This window comes from Aphelocoma coerulescens, chromosome 1 (genome assembly GCF_041296385.1).
Source record: "Aphelocoma coerulescens isolate FSJ_1873_10779 chromosome 1, UR_Acoe_1.0, whole genome shotgun sequence".
Lineage (NCBI taxonomy): Eukaryota > Metazoa > Chordata > Aves > Passeriformes > Corvidae > Aphelocoma > Aphelocoma coerulescens.
In genome coordinates, this window is record NC_091013.1 from 85,740,894 (window position 1) to 85,760,062 (window position 19,169).

General features: G+C 39.2%; 1 protein-coding gene across 5 annotated transcripts in view; it reads left to right on the top strand.

The window, feature by feature from the left end:
- Nucleotides 1-19,169, top strand: part of NOX4 (NADPH oxidase 4) — a 116,580-nt gene that overhangs the window by 18,492 nt on the left and 78,919 nt on the right. For all 5 annotated transcript variants that reach the window (XR_011150978.1, XR_011150979.1, XM_069015593.1 and 2 more), the window contains 4 exons: nt 3,624-3,704; nt 7,551-7,779; nt 9,762-9,926; nt 10,061-10,123. Coding sequence is in view for 3 of the 5 variants with exons in the window: in XM_069015593.1 (XP_068871694.1) it covers nt 3,624-3,704; nt 7,551-7,779; nt 9,762-9,926; nt 10,061-10,123 (538 nt within the window). In the remaining 2 variants the exon portion in view is untranslated. The remainder of the gene's footprint in view (nt 1-3,623; nt 3,705-7,550; nt 7,780-9,761; nt 9,927-10,060; nt 10,124-19,169) is intronic.

Genomic DNA, 19,169 nt, shown 5'->3' on the forward strand with positions numbered 1-19,169 from the left:
TTTTGAACTTTGTTGAACTAATCTGTCTTTCCTGGGTAGCTGTGTTACCTGGCAATGTTACCCTGTGATTTGAGAAAGTAGTTCAGCAAATACTTGTGCATTTTCAGTAGACAAGGCTTCTTCCAGGGCTGAGACTTTTGTGAGGCACTGCAGGCTACAGAAGTGCAGGATTAGGCTGCTGCATGACATATCAGCATGGCTGCACATTACATGGTCCACACAGATGGCTCTACTTGCAAAAGAAAGACAGTTTTGGGAAGATGCAAAAATAAAACAATTACTTTGCTCTGCAGCGCTGAGCCAGAACGAAGTCCTGTCTTCAAGGCCATATTAAATTAGAAAAACGTAATGTATTAGTGATTGGAAAACTTAGAAAAATATATGTAGTTGTAAACATTCTTGGAAATAATTTTGGGGTTCATGACACATCTTTTGAAGCTACATGCTTGTTAGTTCCTTCCACAGCTAGTGTAAGTGCAAATACTTGCCCAGCTTTCTGCCATCTGGCCAGCAGAATCAAAGCCCCGAAAGAGATAATCTGCATCTCCTGTTACTCTAGCAATAATTCTTATTTGGAAATTTTGTCCTGGCTTCTCCTTCAGGCATAGAGATCAAGCTTGTCTTTATTATAGGGTTTTCTCTTAAGGAAACAAGTTGCTGCATGCATCTCCCTGTCCCTTTTCAATCTCTCTGCCTGTGGATTCTCATGTGCCTTATCATGGCTGAGCTTACAGTACAGTTTTTAGGAAAGTTAATTGTAAATGTTCACTGTCTATCAGAAACTGAGATTTTTAAAATATATTTCAGAGGCTGTTACAGTCTTGGATTTCATCCCTAATCTGCTCTTGCACACTGACCTGCTCAGTGATTTCTTCTGTTGTATGTTCTTCCTGAAATTGTTCTATGCATGATTATGCCTCTATTTTCCTGCCTTTTCAGTAAACTGTGCAAATAAGTATTAGAAGGATTGAATTAGCTGCTAATGTTTTAAAAGGAGGAAAGGATTATTACTTGAAAAATTTTCTAAATTTTTGCCATGTCGTACCTGAGAATTAGACCAACATTTTTGTGTTCATTATTTGTTTTCAGTAGGGTTATGAAGTTATCAGAAAACACAATAAATCCCATCAATAAATGTTGACATTTCCTGCCAGCTTTAAAATTAACGATATTTAAGATTTGGAAGTCATGTATTTAAAAGAACAATAAAAAGATAAGGTGCTGCAATGCCATCTATTTTTGTAACCAAATATTCTAGTCTTCAATTTCATCTTCTTAACTACCACATGTATCTTCCTTTTCCAAACTGTCTGTAACAGGATTAAAAAAAATTTTTCCAGAACTGTGCTGCTTAGTGTGTCCCTTTAAAGCATGATAAATTCCCCTTACCTTTCTCAGTAAATTAACTCTTGCAGGTCTTCATCTGCAAAATTCTAAAGTAGGTTAACCAAAATTAAATATTCAACTTACTTCAAATTTTCAGGACGTCACATTCCTAAGAAATGCATGCATTCTGTGAATAGTGTCTATTTTAAGCCCTAAGAATGTAAAAAAAGGAAATGTTCTGAAGAGCTATAAAAATGTGTGTATAGGAAGATTATTGACTATATTGGAATATTGTATGTATCTGTAGGCTACACGGTTCAAGGGTACAAGTAGGAAATACATAGTTATTGCACTGTTGGAAAATATGCTTCATGGTAAGAGGTTCAAGGATTTACACCCCTGTGTAATTTAAGGAGGTGAAGTTCAGAGGGCTTGCTCACGCTTAGGGGAATTTGATACACGTGAGGAACCAAGATTTTATAGTAGAGGTATCTGTAGGAGTGCTGAAAGAAGAATAAAATGCTCAGCAGGCTGGAAGCTGACATTTAGACGTTTTCAGACAAGAAGTGTACAGTAATTTTAATCAGTGACAATAATTAGCTGTTGAAAGCAACATGTCAGAAGCAGTCCGGGGATAGACTTTTCATCACTGAAATTTTGAAAAATTGGTGCATTCTGAAAAAGGTGCTCAAGAGCCAATAAAACAAATTCAGTGTGCAGCTTTTGGTTGTAGTATGATACCAAATTAAACCAGAGCTCCGAGACCTGTCTTTGTCCCTTCTCATGGTATGGGGGTTTAGCATAGATGATCTTTACGGTCCAGTTCTAGGATTCTGTGACCTGTTTTGGGACAGAGGGTAAATTTTGCTCTCTTTGTGCCTTCCAATTGTGCTTCCACTCTGCATACCATTGTTCTTATTTTCCTCTTGCTGATGATTACTCCCACAACTCCTCACGGATGCTGATGAGTGACTTCATGGAAATGCTTCTCAGGGTGTGGGGAGTTAGAAAAGGTTTGAGCAGCTTCAAGGAGGAAACAGTGTCAACATAGTGCTGACTGGGGAAAGAATGGCAGAGTGGAGGGAGGATTTCAGAGCCTTGCTATTGCTGTATTCTTTCCTTTGCTTCCTTTTTTGTTCCTTTCCCTGTTTGGATTTCATTTTGGTAGCCCTTGGATTATCAAAATTGCTTTTCCTCTCTTGAGAAAGAAAACAAATTCTGTATTGACAGAAACACATGCGGTATATGCTTCAGTTGTCTTGAAGGAAGAGCAGTTAAATAGAAGACCATAGGAGATAGGAGAGGAAAAAAATCTGCAAAAAGTTATCTATGTCAGAGGGATAGCTTCTTAAACCATGTTCTCAGAACTAAAGATGTTTTTTATTCAATAATTGGTTTGGTTTATGAATGGGGGTAGGTTTTTGGGTTTTAGAAGGGACTCCTACCGTGGTGTGTAGTGTGAGAGGTGTGTTTGTGTGCTATGAAGTAGGGTATTTTTTTAGCCATTTGCTTGTTGTTTGGTGGTAACTATTTTACTCAAGAAAAAAATAAACAAGCTTAACAGAAAACCATTCCAGATGGTTATTTTGTTTGGTCTTGCCTCTTTTTATATTGCCTAACAAATTACTGATGAAAGGAAGTGCTCTTCACCTCACCTGATCTCATAGTGTTAATGTTCTTCTTGTTCTTCCCAAAACCGTCAGTCCTAATGTACGTGGCCTCCTGCCCTGGAAACTCTCCTGCCTGTGCTCCTGTTGTCTCATTGCTCTAGGTCCTGTTCCTCCTCTATCTCCTTCCACTTTATACCCTCACAAGTTTTTTACACTTCCCACTGGCCATTCTGGTGCTGTCCATGCCACCTCTTTGTGTGTTACAGCCTTAGTGACACGTTAAACTGTATTGGGGCAGGGAGAATGCAAGGTCACACTCACTGTAAAGAGGTTGAGTTTTGGGACTGGAGGTGGAAGAACTATCCCAGCTGTAAGGATCTTGTAGAGACTAACTAGGACCTATGAAAGACCTATGTCTCTTAATTTCAGAAGAGTTCTCTGGCTGGCTCTGTACTTCTACATCCTTAACTCTCCATCTCCGCTTATTACTTCTGTGCCAGTCACTTGTTCTTCTCAACACTTAATTGTGTGCAAGTACAGTGTGCCTGTGGGAAAACATACTGGGCTTTGACTATTTTGCATGACTATGCAGTGTATAATGATGTCCTGTGTGCACAGGTCTGCTTTTAATTAGCAGTGATTCCATCTGAGTTGAAACAGCATTGAACCATGGTTTATTCTTTTCAGGGTTTCAAACTATGACATCTTCTGGTATACACACAACCTTTTCTTTGTCTTCTATATGCTGCTGATGCTGCATGTTTCTGGGTAAGTAAATGGAAAATACTGCTCCTTTTCCTGAAGCACAACCAGAAAAGAGCAGTTTCCTTGATTGCTGCTTTTCCCAAGCTCGCTTGAGCACAGTGGGCCAACTTTGGGACAAGATGTTGTCCTCTGGGGTGTGTTTAAATAAAGATCAGGTTGTAGCTTGGAGAATTGTGAGTGCTGTAGCCAACTAGCACAAACTTCTTCACTTTCAAGATTATTCCTTTTCCATTTCCATTGCCCAGTGTTTAGTGAGAAATGAAGAAAACATTGTTTCTTTTTCTGCCCTCTCTTACCTGTTTGCTGAGACAAGAATATGAAGCAAAGTTGCTTCCCTTGCATTTTCCTTTCTACATTTCTTTTTGACTCTGAAGAAGAGGAAAGGATTGGCCTCTCCCTAATTACCTCTTTCTCTTTGCTTACAAAATTTGCTAGTTTTTCTTCTTCTCACAAATATCAGACAAGTGTTTATGTGCCATGAAGCTGATGGTCAGATCTGTATCAGGCACAAACAAACTGAGCTCTGTTGCAAGGTAAAGCATCTTCCAAAACTTATGACATATGTCTGCATGGGTTGGGGGTTGGACTAGATGACATTTAAAGGTCCCTTCCAACCCAAACTATTCTATGATTCTGTGAAAATCTGTTCCATTAACATCTCTGAAGTTTCGTCTGTGGATGTAGATGCAGAGTGTAGAGAAGGGAAGGTGTATTTGAATGAGGTTTTTTTCTCCATGTCATCAAATACCTATTGAAACACAGGGTGCTTGAATGTGTGACACTGAGCACTGCTGCTTAAACTGGAAAAGGAATTAGACCTAGCAAGATCATAGTAGGAATATGTTGTTGAATAAAACATGCAGCTTGAGAAATAATGAGTTCAAAACAATTGAAACTCCTGGACGCAATTCCAGTTTTTGGTGAGTTTGTTGGGGGTCTTGGGGGAATTTTTTTGGGTCGTTGTTTCTTTTAGGGGTTTATTTGGGTTTTTTTGGTTTGCATTTTTTTTTTTTCCTATGGCATTAGCACTTGTTTATAGCTGGGGAAGATAGATCTAACCTGTTCTCCCCATCCTAGGCCAGGATGAACTTTTCCTAAATTATTCTTGACAGGTGTTTGTCTAACTTCTTTAAAACATCTGGTGACTGAGATCGTCTAACCTCCCTAGGCAATCTGTTCCAGTGATTGCCTTTGAGGTATTTTTCATGTCCAGTTTAATTAATCTCCTTCATGGTATTATCCTTTCCCATTGTTTTCCTAACCATATTCCGTTTACCAAGTTTGCAAACCAAGGCTGCAGTAATATACCAAGCATTTAACGGCATATTCTGGTACACAGCCTCCTTAGTATAGAATTACAAAGGTATTCAGTGCAAATCTGAAAGAACTGAGTGTCAGAAGTGGGAGAGGAATGAGTCATGGAGAGTGGGAGTCAGTTCAACTTTAAAATGCTGCCTAAATGTAGGTCTCTACATGTTTTCTCAGTGTCTTTCCCATTATGGTCTAATGAGTTCTCATAAATACAGCCAATGGAGCTTGAAGGATGCTTCAACTAATTTTCTGTTTCAGAAATCTACATTGAGGTGAGCTGGACTGATTCCTGGCTCCATTAGTGATATTGATAAAATCAATAGGGAGTGGCCACAAGTTGCACAAGGGGTGATTTAGATTTGGCATTAGGAAAAATTTCTTCAGCAAAAGGGTTGTCAGGCACTGGAACAGGCTGTCCAGGGCAGCCATAAAGTCACCATCTCTGGGGGTATTTAAGAGATGTGTAGATGTGGTTCTTAGGGACCTGTTTTAGTGGAGAACACAGCAGAGCTGGGTTAATGGTTGGACTTTATGATGTTAGAGGTCTTTTCCAACCTAAATAATTCTGTGATCTGTTTTGAGATGTAAGAAAGCTTAGATAACCATTCTTAGGTGCCCAAATTACTCCTGTGTGGGATGTCTTAGAGATTTACAGATGCATGGCCAGTTGCTGTACAGAGCAAGGCATCTCCTGTGGCTGAACTGTGCAGGCAGGTTGAGTGAGGTTTTACCTGTCTTAGGAGTAAAGTATTTCCATGGTATTGCTGGATTCTTGTTTTGTTTAAAACTGTTGTAGGTATGTTCTTACAGTATTCTCTTATTCAGGTAGCCAGCCACTTTTCAGCAATATATAAAGTGTTGTGATTCATCTGTCATATGTTAATGGTTTGTTTGTTCAGTGCAGAACTCAACCTTTCTGGGCACTGATCTTTGGTGTGTAAGGCTTACTTTTCCTTGACAGCTTCAGAAATGGGAGTTACTGAGCTTCTGTTAGCAGGCAGCTTTGCCACTCAGTTAGTATGTTTGTAATAGTTTAAATAAACTAGAGATCACTGGAGGGGATGCTCGTGTTTGCAGCTACTCTCAAGGCAATCCTCTTTCGGGATGTGCTGAGAACAGAGAAGCTGTGGGAGTTGCTGGCAGGCATACACACAAGGTTCACTTGAAAAATATTGCATGGGCTTTGACTTCCAGCTAAATCCATGAGGCACCATAATATTTATAGAGCAGGGAATGCTATGGGTATCTGTCACTTTGCCAGTATGTGGTGACCAGCAGTGATGCCAGATGCAAGCGATAGGCATGGTTGAGCAATAAATGCAGGCAGAAGCATGGGTGTAGGTGCAAGGACACTTCCCAAACGATTCTCCCAGGGTCAGATGTGGAATTTAAGAGCGAGCAGGCTTAACTTCCCAGCTGACATGATTCACTGGACCATGTAGGAAGCTTGTTACTAGCTGTCAGGACTGCATTTTGGTAGGGAAGATTGCCAGCAGCCTGTCAGAGCCCATTTAGGTTGGGGATATTGCAGATGTCCTAGTTCTTTCTTCTGAATTAAACTCTGTTGCTGCTGCTGCTGCTGCTTTGTGTATGTTGAGGAGAGGAGGGGGGAGCACATGTTCTTGATGTTTGATTGCATACTTGAGCTGAGCCTTCACAACAAGGCTTAGCACTCAGAGGGCATTGTCTCAGTATGTCTCATTTCCCATCCAGCACCATCCTCTACAGGTGTCATTCAGCATTTTTTTTTTTTTTAATATTCTTCCTTCTGGTCTTACGGTCATCAAAGCTAGATTTGGAGGCAACTAGTACTTCTGAGGAATTTTATTACTACTATTATCTGTTCTTCCCTGTTTTTAATGTTTCATTTATGTCCTGAGATATCCCAGAGTGTCTTAGGTTTCCAATTCTTTCTTCAGTGTTTCTAGCTGCAGCTTCAAAGTTCTCACTTCATTTTACTGTAAATTTAACTTAACTTGGGGGGGGGGGGGAAATGGATGAACCCCATAAAATAATTTGCAAGGAAGGTTCCTTGGCTATCATGCATGACTTTGTTTTTTCCTTCTATTTATTTGTGTGCAAACCTGATAGACACCAAGTAGTGGGAACATTACTGCAGTTTATGATTTGGCAGCTTAGGCCACTTCTGCTATAAGATTGCCTTAAAAACAGGGCTTGCTGACTGTAGGGAGGATGAGTGAAAAGAGCCTGTGTGTGATTGAATTGGAAATGTGATTATTTAATTTTTTTTTTTTGAAGGCTCCCCCAATATTTTCCCCCTTTCAAGCAGTATTAAGCTTGAGGCTGTTCACTGGGGGAGTGCCAAGTGAGCTGGAAAAGTTAAACCTTGCCTCTAGTGACAGAAGGCTCTATTGTTGCAAAGCTTCAATCTCATTGAAAGTCCTTAAGGCAAACAGAATAAAATTTCTAACAGAAGATGAGGCTTGTGACTGCTTTCCAAAGTCCTCTCCAAATGAAGGTAAGTTGTTTGTTATTTACTGTTACTTCAGTGTCTTTACTATCTTTATTTTTTTGTAGGGGAGTGCTCAAGTACCAGACCAACTTAGAGGAACACCCTCCTGGTTGCTTTAATCCTAACAAAACGCTCCGACAGAATCTGACTGTGCCAAAGGCTTTTGAAGAGCTGCTTCCTGACTATACTACTGAGCCCTTCCCAGAGGACCTACCAGTACCAGAACCCTTTGTACAAAATAGCTTTGTGAGGGTTTGTTCCGAGGAGCCCAAGTTCCAGTCGCACTTCCCAGAGGTCTGTATGATCCGACATTTCAGGTATTGAAAGCCATGCCAAGCCTTTCAGTCAGCCATAACCGCTAATCATTGCTTTTCCAGACCAGATGTTTTAATAATGGAAAATATTAAAACCTTTCGAGGCGTTCAAAGATTTGGTGGGGAATAAACAATCTGTATTTAACCCTGATGTGCATTACAATGTGGTGCATAGAACAGGGAGGGTGAAAAGATGTCAAGAGATTGGCTGTAATGATCTTTTTTGAACAACACTGTAAGAGATGTATTGATCCTGCTAAAAATGTGATTTTACAGTGTAGCATTTCAGAGCAAACATTTATATAACATTTCATAAGGTCCTTTTGTAAGCATTGTGTGGCAGTAGTTAATTGAAATAATCAAGCTCCATTTGTTCTCTTTTTTACCATGCAGATGCAAGTCCTAATACTCATTTCTGGGTTGCAGTTGGTTGTGGTTTGGCTTTTATAGTCTGTTGTTTGCAGACAGGCTTGTTTTATATGTGGCATGGGTAAATGAGTATGATGACAGTGGGGACAGTAAAGCCTTTTCTTTTTCTGTTTTTCATTTTCCTTTTGTTTCTTTGTGTTTTGTGGCAGCAGCTTTTTCTTCATCCAAATTTTCTCTTTTCTTTTGAGAAAGGATGAGCTGGGCTGTACTGGAAAGTAGCCTGAGGAAGCTTGCAAATATGGAGGTCACGAGTCCAAGGGCCGCCATTCAATATGGTCCCATAACAGACCCCACAGCAGTTTGTTATTGTTTTTTCCCTGTTGAACTTTTTGTCCCTTACTAGCTGCAGTGGGAACCCTTTTTCTATGGAGCATGTAATCATAATGAGAAACAGTTAATTCTACATTGTATTCTTCCAACTAAGTTCTTTGGATTGGTATTTTGTTGTGGTAGTACTCCTGAATTACAAGCATCAGTGTATATCTGGCTCCACATGACCCACAGGACAGCAAGGAGTCTTCTTGGGGCTTAAGATGCCTGCTTTAGAGCCATTTATGGGAAAGGAGTCATGGAAAGAAGTGGCCACTCAATGTTCTCCTGGCAGCCTTGAAACACTTCTTAGGACTTTTTGGATTTGGAAATATAGTGGTACCAAGTTTAAAAAAAAAAAAAAAGCCTGTGAGGTACTGAGACTTGCAAGGCTTTTTTGCTGGAAGTAAATACTCTCCTAGTTGCAAGAGATGTTTATGTGTAACATCAGAAATTGGGAAGGGAGGGAAGATGGATGAGGTTTGAGGGCACTTCAATGCCACAGCTCCGATGACTGATCAGATGTGGAATTAGTACATAAGTCTGCCATAAGCTATTGGTAATTGACTCTTAGGATGGGATTTAGCTGAGCAGCTGCAAATGTCTCCATCTGGAGTAGTCACCCAGGACTCCCCATATAATCAGTGCAGAGAAATGGGCATTTCCAGGGCATTTTCTGTCTAGCATACACATCTCCCATGGGAGCAAATGAATTGCAATTCAGAAGTGCTCATTTCTTTCTGTTGTCTATGATTTTACACTAGTTTAATATCAACATAAATTCTATAGAACAAGAATGCAGCTTTCTTCAGTTTTTACTTGAACCTGAGATGACTATAAGAAGGTAATAAGTTAAATGATATTGCAGGTCAGACAGGGTTTTCCCATAAATGTTAACCAGCTGTATAGTACCCTGCTCTGTGTATGTACTGTGTCTTTGATTGCTGAAAGCAGCTGCAATCTAACTACGTAAAACCAGAATAATGTGGTAGCAAATGAGGTCATTGGTATTTTTTTCCTGATGAGTTTTAAGATTGAAATTGCTTGTGCTTGTGGGTGATGCTGCTGGTTAGACTGATTAAGGCTTCGGAACACTCTTGGATTCTGCATGTAGAGAGGTGTGGATGTTACATGTGAAGTGAGATCCTGCAAGCACTCATGTAGTTGTGAAAATAGAAAACAGAAAGTTAAGTGTTTGAGGTAACATTTTTTGTTCTCCCTTAGACCTGGTTCTGGATTTCTGGACCTCTGTGCTTGTACTGTGTGGAGAGGCTGTACCGCTACATCCGCAGCAATAAAGCAGTCACAATAACCTCAGTAATAAGCCACCCCTCCAATGTCCTTGAAGTCAGGATGATGAAAGATGACTTTGAAGCAAGGCCTGGTCAGGTGAGTTAATGTGCCCCTAAAAAATCACTCTGCTTTCTCATGAGATTGATTGTCTGTAGGGATGATTATCACTTTGTAAGTACTAGCCCATCACTGAATGCTTTGAATGTATCTTTTCTGTCGTTTTATTTCAGTATGTTATTCTCCACTGTCCCAGAGTGTCTGCCCTGGAAAGCCATCCATTCACTCTTACAATGGTAAGAAGTAGTGTTCTTTTCAGTACTTTCTCTTTTATTTATGTTTGGTAAGCAAATGGTCTTTGTTTCTTTCAAGGTGACAGTTCTCTCCAGAAGAGCTCATGTTTCATTTATGAGGGTACCAATGAATATGAAATGGCATGATTATTCTGTGTGACAGTACTCAATACATATTTAATTTTCTCTGCTGTTGAGAAAATGATAATGGGAACTTTTTTCAAAGTCTTCCATAAGTGAAATCAATAATAAATAAATCAATAAAATCCTTATTATTTTGATAATTACTCTACAAAAGAAGAAGTTTCAGCCATATTTCTAGACCTTAATGCAGAATGAGTGCAAATTTTAATGAACTTTTGCCATCTTTCTTTTTCAATGAAAGGACATTTCTGCGACTGCCTTTTCCAAAGTCAGAAAAAATCAGGTTTAAAAAAATAAGTTTCTAAAATTGTCTTCTGCTTTATTTTTATATTAAGAGGTGTATCAATGACTTAAGGTGATATACCAGTCATACAATATTAGGATTACTACTTACTCTACTCAATTGGTCTAGAATGGGAACTGAAACCTCTAGAGACAGACTGGAATAATATGCAATTGTGTATAAATAGACCTGAAGTTCTTCAGGAGTACTCAGTGCAGAGACCTGGGAGATTCTGCTAAAAAAATCACTGCACTGACTGGCTATATTGTTACAAAAGCAGAGTCTGAGGTTGAATATTAGTGGCAGCTTTTTCCTTCCAATGGGAGTAAATGCTTTTGGATTTCCTGAATTGGTCATTCTTCTTCAAGAAAACTTGAAGATAAACAAGAGAGATAAACATTCATGTTTGATTATTTTCTTTGGGCTGATAACTGAGACTTTATCCCCACTGAGTTATAGCTAGTGCTATGGAACAATTGAGATGTTTTAATGCTACCTCAGAAACAGAGGGCACAACCAGGTCCAGTTCTTTGGGTTTGTGGGGTGTTTTATTTTGGTTTGTTAATTTACTTCTCTTTATGCTGAGCCAGGAGTCACAGGGGAACCCACACTAAATTCCACTCAAAGTAAATTTTGTGCTGTAAATCTAGGAATGAACCTCATTTAAGGGAAGCTGCCTCTGTATAGCTTAGCAAAGCATTAATGGCACTTTTGCAAAGTTTTCATGGCTACTCATTTTGCCAGTACAAAGCAGAGGAATATATTATTTATCTGTTGTTAATGGCAGCAGGCACTTTTTTTAAGAGTGTCCTTTGTATAGTGCTTGAAGATAACTTGATATGCAATGCTGGAAAATTAAATGCATATATGAATTTATGCAGAATGGTTTAGTCAGTATTTATTTATATTTTTTTATTATTACATTAGTGATCAGAACATAAATTTCAAGAATTTAGTTTAAGTCTTGGGTAGCTCTTTCCAGTTATTTTTGCCCTAGCATAGCTATAGTTAATATAGAGCTGGTCTCTGCCAGTGGGTACATTTTATTTAAACATTAATCTCAAACCATCATGTTCCTAATTTCTCACTGTCCATCTCAGTTGAAATTAATATGGTGGTAATAATTTGATCAGTATTAGTAAATGCACAGTTTGGAAACTGGGACTCTTGTTATAAAGATTTAGTCTTCTTATATTAGGACACTGCTAAAACAAGGGATTTTGTGGTTTTAATTTTTAGAAATAATGTCATAAAAGAATATTTGGCTTGGTTCAGTAGTCTCTTACCTGGTAAAACTTCTTATTTGTTATGATGAGAGATTTTGTCAGAGACGAGACTGCTGACACAGACCTACTGGGTGAGGTCATAGGATGAAGCTGAATTGGATGTCAGATTCCTTGCCTGAGTTGAGGATTTCATCCAGTATTTAAAATGCCATAGTATGACAATGCATGTTATGAAAAATTATTTTTGCACATGAACTTCTAGAGCTAGGAGCTGTGGAAAATAGATCTCTTGTTGTGAATTTGAGTTTTCTTAGTGAACATAAATAAATCATTTATATACAGATAATGTGCAGTATATTTCCAATATGTAAGTGTAGCTGATAAATTAGTTTGTGTAAATTTTACAAGCATGTATTAAATATCTAACATTAAAATTAGCAATTTCTACTCATGCACAATGCATTGTATTTTAGGTAAGTAGTACTAGACCAGCCAATTTCTGTTCATGCTCAGTGTTTTACGCTTTAATATGTGGTGATATCCTTCAGCATAACAGCATATCCTTCAAGATCACACATATATTCTATTACAAGATATGAAGTTATCACTGAGTTGCCACAAGCGTATTTTGCTACAACATTAACTGTACTGGAGAAAGGCTGTCATTGAGTAAATGACTTTTACAGCATGATGAGCATTCTAAGTGTCTAGATTTATTATAATCTTTTTACCCAGCCTAAGCAGGGGACACATTTCCACATGTTTTTCTAGGTCAGAGAATATGCTGTGGGCTGATGTCCTGCTTAGAAAGCTTTTTTGGTTTTTCATATGGTGGCAGCCATGGGCCGATGCTTCCAGAATGTGTAGGCAAAAGCTTAACTCAGTTGTTTCTCCACTCCCATCTGACCTACTTGTAGTTACCAAGCAAGCTGGAACACTACTGCTGTTTCTTTTGTCGAATGATCGTAGTCCCTGGGTTATTTTTCTAGGTTGGTAGGAGTGTGGGGCTTAGATCCACAGCAAGAACATTATGATGGGTGTGTGTGGCTTCAGGTACTGGAAGTGCAGTGCAACAGTGACTGCAGCATAGCCGGGAGAGAAGACTGCAGTCTTCTTCCTGGTGCTGTTGTCCTACTTAGAATCATAGAATACTTTGGTTGGAAGGGACCTCTAAAGGCCACCTAGTCCAACCCCTGTGCAATAAGCAGGGACATCTTCAACAAGGTCATGTTGCTCAGAGCCCCCCCATCCATCTCAGCCTTGAATGTTTCCAGGAGTAGGACATCTGCCAGCTCTCTAGGCAACCTGTTCCAGTGTGTCACCATCTTCATTGTAAAACATTTCTTCCTTATCTCTAGTCTAAATCTACCCTCTTCCAGTTTAAAACCATTACCCTGTGTCCTTTTCACAACAGACCCTGCTAAAAAGTCTGTCCCCAGGCTCTATGTGATGTCCTGTTCACACTGGTGAAATATCTCACCGTGCCTGGAGCATGCTTGAGACAAGAAATGACCATTTCAGGCGTATCTTTATACTCCTAAGTGTGGGTAATAACCTTAAGTGGAAAGGAAGGGGTGAGTCAGCATGAAGGAGTCGTGGAGATATTTTACTAGTCCCTTCCCTTTTCGAGGTTGTGTAATATTTGCAGTTTAGCTCAGTTTCTTACATAACACCAGGGTGGAGGAACATGCAGGGAGGTTGTGTAAAGGCCCTGAACCCACTCCCATTCCACTCTGGCAAAGCTCCCATATGTTTCTCTTGGAGCCAGAGGGAGCTCTGAATTGTAACCGAGTGAGCATGAAGGGGCTTTATTTTCACACCCTGCCTTTGGGTGCCTTACCTTGATAAGGTCCCCTTGTGCCTTCTGTTCTCCAGAAGTGAGAGTTGAACAGCCACAGTTCTCTGAAACTTTTTTTGTGGGAGATATGTTCTAGTCCTGTCATTAGTTTCATGGCCCTTGTTTGGACTCTCTCCAGCATGTTCCTGTCTCTGTTGCAGTGAAGAACCCAGCACTGGACACAGGTCTTGAAGTGTGGCTTCACCAGTGCTGAGTAAAAAAGGAGGATCACCTACCTCAACCCTCTGGTAGTGTCAGTTGTACATTCTGAAGTTCAGACTCTTGGAAATACCAGTTTTCTCTCATGATCGGTGTGATCTCCATTTTTGAAGGGTGCTTCTACTGGGTTTTATTCACTAGCAGCTTTGTACTGACTAGTGTGACTCTTTGTCCTTGGGAAGTCTGGGAAAGGCAATGAAGAGATGGCCCAACATTTGAGATTCCTGCAAGTGACCTGGACAGTTCTAGGTAGCGCATGGTGGGCCACTCACTTCATAATGTCTTCATTGCTCTATTGTTTGGATTTAATTTCAACTAAAAGTTTACTTTTTAGCATGTTGTATGATATTTTTTTCATGATTTTTCATGGGTTTTTTTACACAACTGTACACGTCTGTTACTGTGCTGTGTAAGTAACATACAGTGTGAGTAACATTTTCAGTCCTGTATTTTAGATTGGGCATTATTGCATCTTAGAATTAAATTTGAGCAGAACACAGTCAATTCCAAGATATTTTCATCTGTAGTGAGGAGACTTATGTTCTTTATATAAATACTTTAGCTGAGTGTTTGTAAGTGGACAAATTATTTTTGTGTGTTTGCCTCTTGATGAACTCTTTAAAAGAGATTTGTCTTTCAGATCAAGTGCATGATATGATCTGGAGATCAGACCATCCAGAGAAACATGCTCTGCTTCCTGAGACTGACATTTCTTTACACTTTTTGGAGGAAAGTGTGGAACTTGTCTGCTGTGGAATGCAATTTAAATGTAACTGTCTAAATCAGTCTTTAGAGACCTCGAAAAAGAAAACAAACATTATTGACAGTAGATTTCTAGTAGTAAGGATAGTCCTTCATTCTAGGTCATATGTCCAAAGCATTGCTTCTGCTCTTTAGTACGCAAAGCCTAACCTCTTATCAAAACTAAGAAAAAAATTGTTCATGGAGATTTTTTGGTTTTTTTTACATTTTGGAGAGTGTTTGTTTCCTTTTACATTGTTCTGGTAGGTCTTCATTTCAACCTGTAGGAACAAGAAGAGTCTAAGACTTGCAGTTTACAGTAGCATTGGGGTTTTTTTTCCATCTCCATCATACATTTTCCCCTTGGTGTTGAGTTCCCCCTCTTTCTGGACACTTAACTGTGTTAGTGATGATTTGCAGCAGCATGAATCCATGATTACATGCTTCTTTTCTTTTTCTTTTTGCTAATGAATGGCTTCAGAAGCAGAGTCCTATTTAGAATATAAGTTAGTGTCTTAAGTCACTTTTTCTGCTGTGTTTCTGGAATTTCTTGCGTTAGCAAGCTGTGATTAGTAGTAAGCCTCATGGAGATAGCCTTGTGTTTTGCAGATTTTAAGTGCTTCAGAAGATGTTCTGGGTTCTCACATGATGTCTCTGCTGAATCCACTACAGAGTCAAAGCACAAACTCTCACAAGCTGCAGTTTAGACCACTTGGCTATCAAAAGACTGGTGTCCACTCCCAGCAGCTCATAAAGCTCAGTAACCTTGTTATTTCAGTAGTGTTGGTTTTCTTGTGGCAAAGGAAGGTAGGAAAAAATTACATCACTTCATTTAGAGCATAGACTGTAGCAGACCTTGAAATAAGGACAAGACTAAGAGGTGAATCCTTCTAAATTTGGAGACAGCTCAGATCTGAGGTTTAGTTTGGGAAAATTCTGTTTTGCAACAAACATCCATAAATGCAGGAACAAATCATCTGTTATTCCAAAGTTTTGGCTGTCACTGGCTGCTTCCCCCTGGAACTAAAGTCTGAACATCCTGAAGTTTCCTTGGATGACCTTTTTCTCTTTTCAGTTGACACACACATGTATCTCAAGATACTCCTGTTGATACTTAAACGCAGGTAGCTTACACAAACACTTGTTGAACTTTTTCTGTGTTTCTATAAGATGTTCTCTGCATACCCAGTGATTAGTAGCTTCACGAGGTAGAGTTAAAAGAGACAGGTGGCTCGGAAGTGGCACATAGGAAGCAAAAACTCAAAACAAGCCACAGCAAAGATCCCAGCCTTGAGGCTCCAGGGCTTTATGAAATAAGTGCTCTATTAATAGCGTGGGGGACTGCTTCTTCAGATCCTCCAAAGAGTTTTGGCTCTTCATTTAATGTCTAGATCCCAGTTCTGGTAACAGGTAAGCAGTGATCAACTACCTGCAACAAGAGGTTTGAAACCTTTGCAACTAGAAATTTTGTTCCGCGTTACAGTGTGCTCTGACCTCCCCTATTTCAGTGCTGCATTTAATCTGCTCTTGAATCCCGTTGAAGTAGAAACTGGAAGAGTCTGGTAATAAAAAGCTCCAAGAAGTTCTGCCCTTTTGCTGGTTCTCCATCTTTTTGAGCAGATGGTTAATTTGAAGCAGATCACATCAGGAGGATTTGTAGTGCAACATCTTCCTTCCTTTCCTTCCACATACAGTTCTGTATGAGTAAGAAAACTCCAGAGGGAGGATGGTATGTGTGCATTTTTTAACAAGTCAAAGCTGAGTTTTTAGGAGAGGATAAGTTTGCATATGCAGATACTCAGATCCACTCAAATCCAAATATATATTATTGAGGAAGAATACTTTCTTGATTAGTATACAAATTAGTAAAGTAATATTGACTCCCAGGCAGAGAAACTCTTAAATCCATTAACCATCTCAGAGTAGGTAGAAGAATTATCTGGAAGAGGTTTATGAAAGCACATGACAAGTTATATAATTTGCCTAAGAGTCTCAGAACTATTACTTAATCACAGATTTTCTACCTCTAAGGGTTTTGTTTAGGTTTGTATTTTTTTTTTTTTTGTAGATTGAGTTTTCCTCGTTACCTCTGCACCTGTGTTTAAGTCCATTTGGTATCTGGATTTAGACATGATGGGATTAGAAGGTGGTGACCCTGATCTGCACATTTTATGTTTTTGGGCCCGACTGCTTGTCAGAAATGTCTCAACAAATAATACATGAGTATAAACAACATCAAAAATAGCACATTTGCTTTTGTTAGAGAAAACCAGTGTTTTTTAGACCCAGAGTTGTCTTTATCCCTGGATAATCCAGGGTTCATTTAAAATCAGTGAAGATTGTAACAGTCTAGCAGAGAAGTTTTAGCTCTAGGCTTCTTTTAAGCAAGAAATTCTGTTCTGCATAAGGAGATGATGGAGAAACATGTGCCCTGCACTGTAAACTTAAGAAATAAACTATCCACAACAGGAAAAGCCTAGGGGCCAAATTCTGAAATACTTCATAAAAAAAATGGAGAAATTGTTGGAAGGTTGCCTGAGTAAAAAGTATGTAAGGACATCAAGAGCTAAGTTCACACTGTCAGATAAATACAATAAAAACAAAATCTAACATGATGACATTCTAATAAGATTTGTTAAATATCTTGTGCAAATAGTTATGAAACTTGTCTTTATGAGATGATTTGCAGAGCGTTTAGGGAAATGGTGAAGTATCTTGCTGGCAAACTAAAGAAATCCCTAGAGCTTGTCTGCTCCTCACAGAAGTAGAATATCTAGCAGCTGTTTGATGAAGAATTTAAGTAAAACAAAAATAGAATAGATTAATATTGCAGATGTCTTTAGTATTTCCTTAGACTTGTTTGTTTGGGTTGGGGATTAACAGTTGTGGGGTCTGTATAAAAACCCTACGTAAACCCTGACTTTTACTTAAACTTTCAAATCTGACCCTTTTGGATGAAGGGAACACAGAAATTTTTACATTCAAGTTCACTAAATCCCAAATTCTTCTTCAGCAGATAAACAGAAGGTGGAAGATCCCTCTAATAAGCAGGATTTGGAGTTTTTTGATTCGATGAAAGTAAATTTACAATACATAATAAGCATCTATTGAATTTAGCAGAGAAATGTGTTTTCTCCCATTTAGATAATGCTTCTAGTTTAGCTGCTAAGTCAGGTTAGAGCAAGGTCTAGGAACTGCAGGAGAACATCAAAATAAAAAAACAAACAAACCCCACAACACCCTCTCCCCAGACAAACAACAAGAACAAAACCAGGGCACAAGCTTTAAGCATGAGTACAGTTAACATGTGGACAACATATTAGAGGAAAGTCAGGGCCTTGCATCTTGCTGTCGTAAAATTAAGACCATCTGGCTGGTGGGGCTCTCTGCTTTAGCCTGGCAAAACACAGTGTGTGCTGGTAGGGGAGTTCAGAGGGACTCAGGGTTCCTCAAGGTGGTGGTGATCTGACTGGAAAACGTATTGACCCTTTGATGGCTCTTTCCATGAGTGCCTCACACCACGGGGAGCCAGTTAGCATGAGTCTGGAGGTGGCCTATAGTTTTGCTTGGGGATGATGGGACCTTTTGTGCTGTTCAGTTTCCTTGTCCTGTGTTTGTCAGCTCCATGCAGCGTTGCTTGGCAATGTGTCTGTGTACCTTTGGAGGACTTGGAGAGGCAGCTTTGGGCAGAAGCATTGTTCTTCTGCTTTTTATTCCTCTAGGTACAAAGGCTTGCATCCTGAGCATCTTGAATTGTTGTGATTTGTTTTTTTTTTTCCTCTGAGCCAGCAACTTCAGATGCATAAATTATATAGGCTGAATATTGCTAGCATTGAAACATTTTTATTTACTCTGTTATAGAGAATTGGACTTGATGATCCCTATGGGTTCCTTCCAACTTGAGCATTCTGTGACTCTGTGATGTGTAACGTGCCTGCTGGGGTGAAAGGGTAGTCAGCAAGTTTTTATGCCTTGGTTGAGCTGCAGAGGAAGAGAAATGCTGATTAGTCTCTAAAAGTGTACCTTTGTAGTGCATCCATAGCAGCAATAGAGTAGCAGTTGGACTAATACAGACCTGCTAGAAAACAAATAAAAAAAATTTGTATTATATATTCAGCAATTTATTTATTTTATGCAATATTGTATATATTTTACAACTATCGGTCTATTTACAATCCTAAGACAACATTACATTAAAAATCTGTGTTTTCTTGTGGTGCCGTAGTGAAATCAAGGACCAAATAGATTGTATGGATAGGAATCTCATAGATTGAGACCTAAAGAAAACAAAGATTTTTTTTTTTTTTTTTTTTTAACACTGAGAGTAACGTAACAACCGAGATTGCAGGGAGTGAATTAGCAAATGCTGAACTTACTGACTCTTGGGAATTTGTGGGTGTGGGTTTGTAGTTTGTGTTACAGAGGAAGTTAGACCCCAGATGACCAGAATGATCCTTCTTGGAACTGCAGCTGCCCAGTGATGCATCCTGCAGTGTTATGGTGTGTTTTTTCCGCTAGCTAGACTGCAGGTGTCTGAGGTTGTACAGAAAGGAGTATATGGCAATGGAAAGTGAAAAGTGTTTGGGATATGTTTCTGCA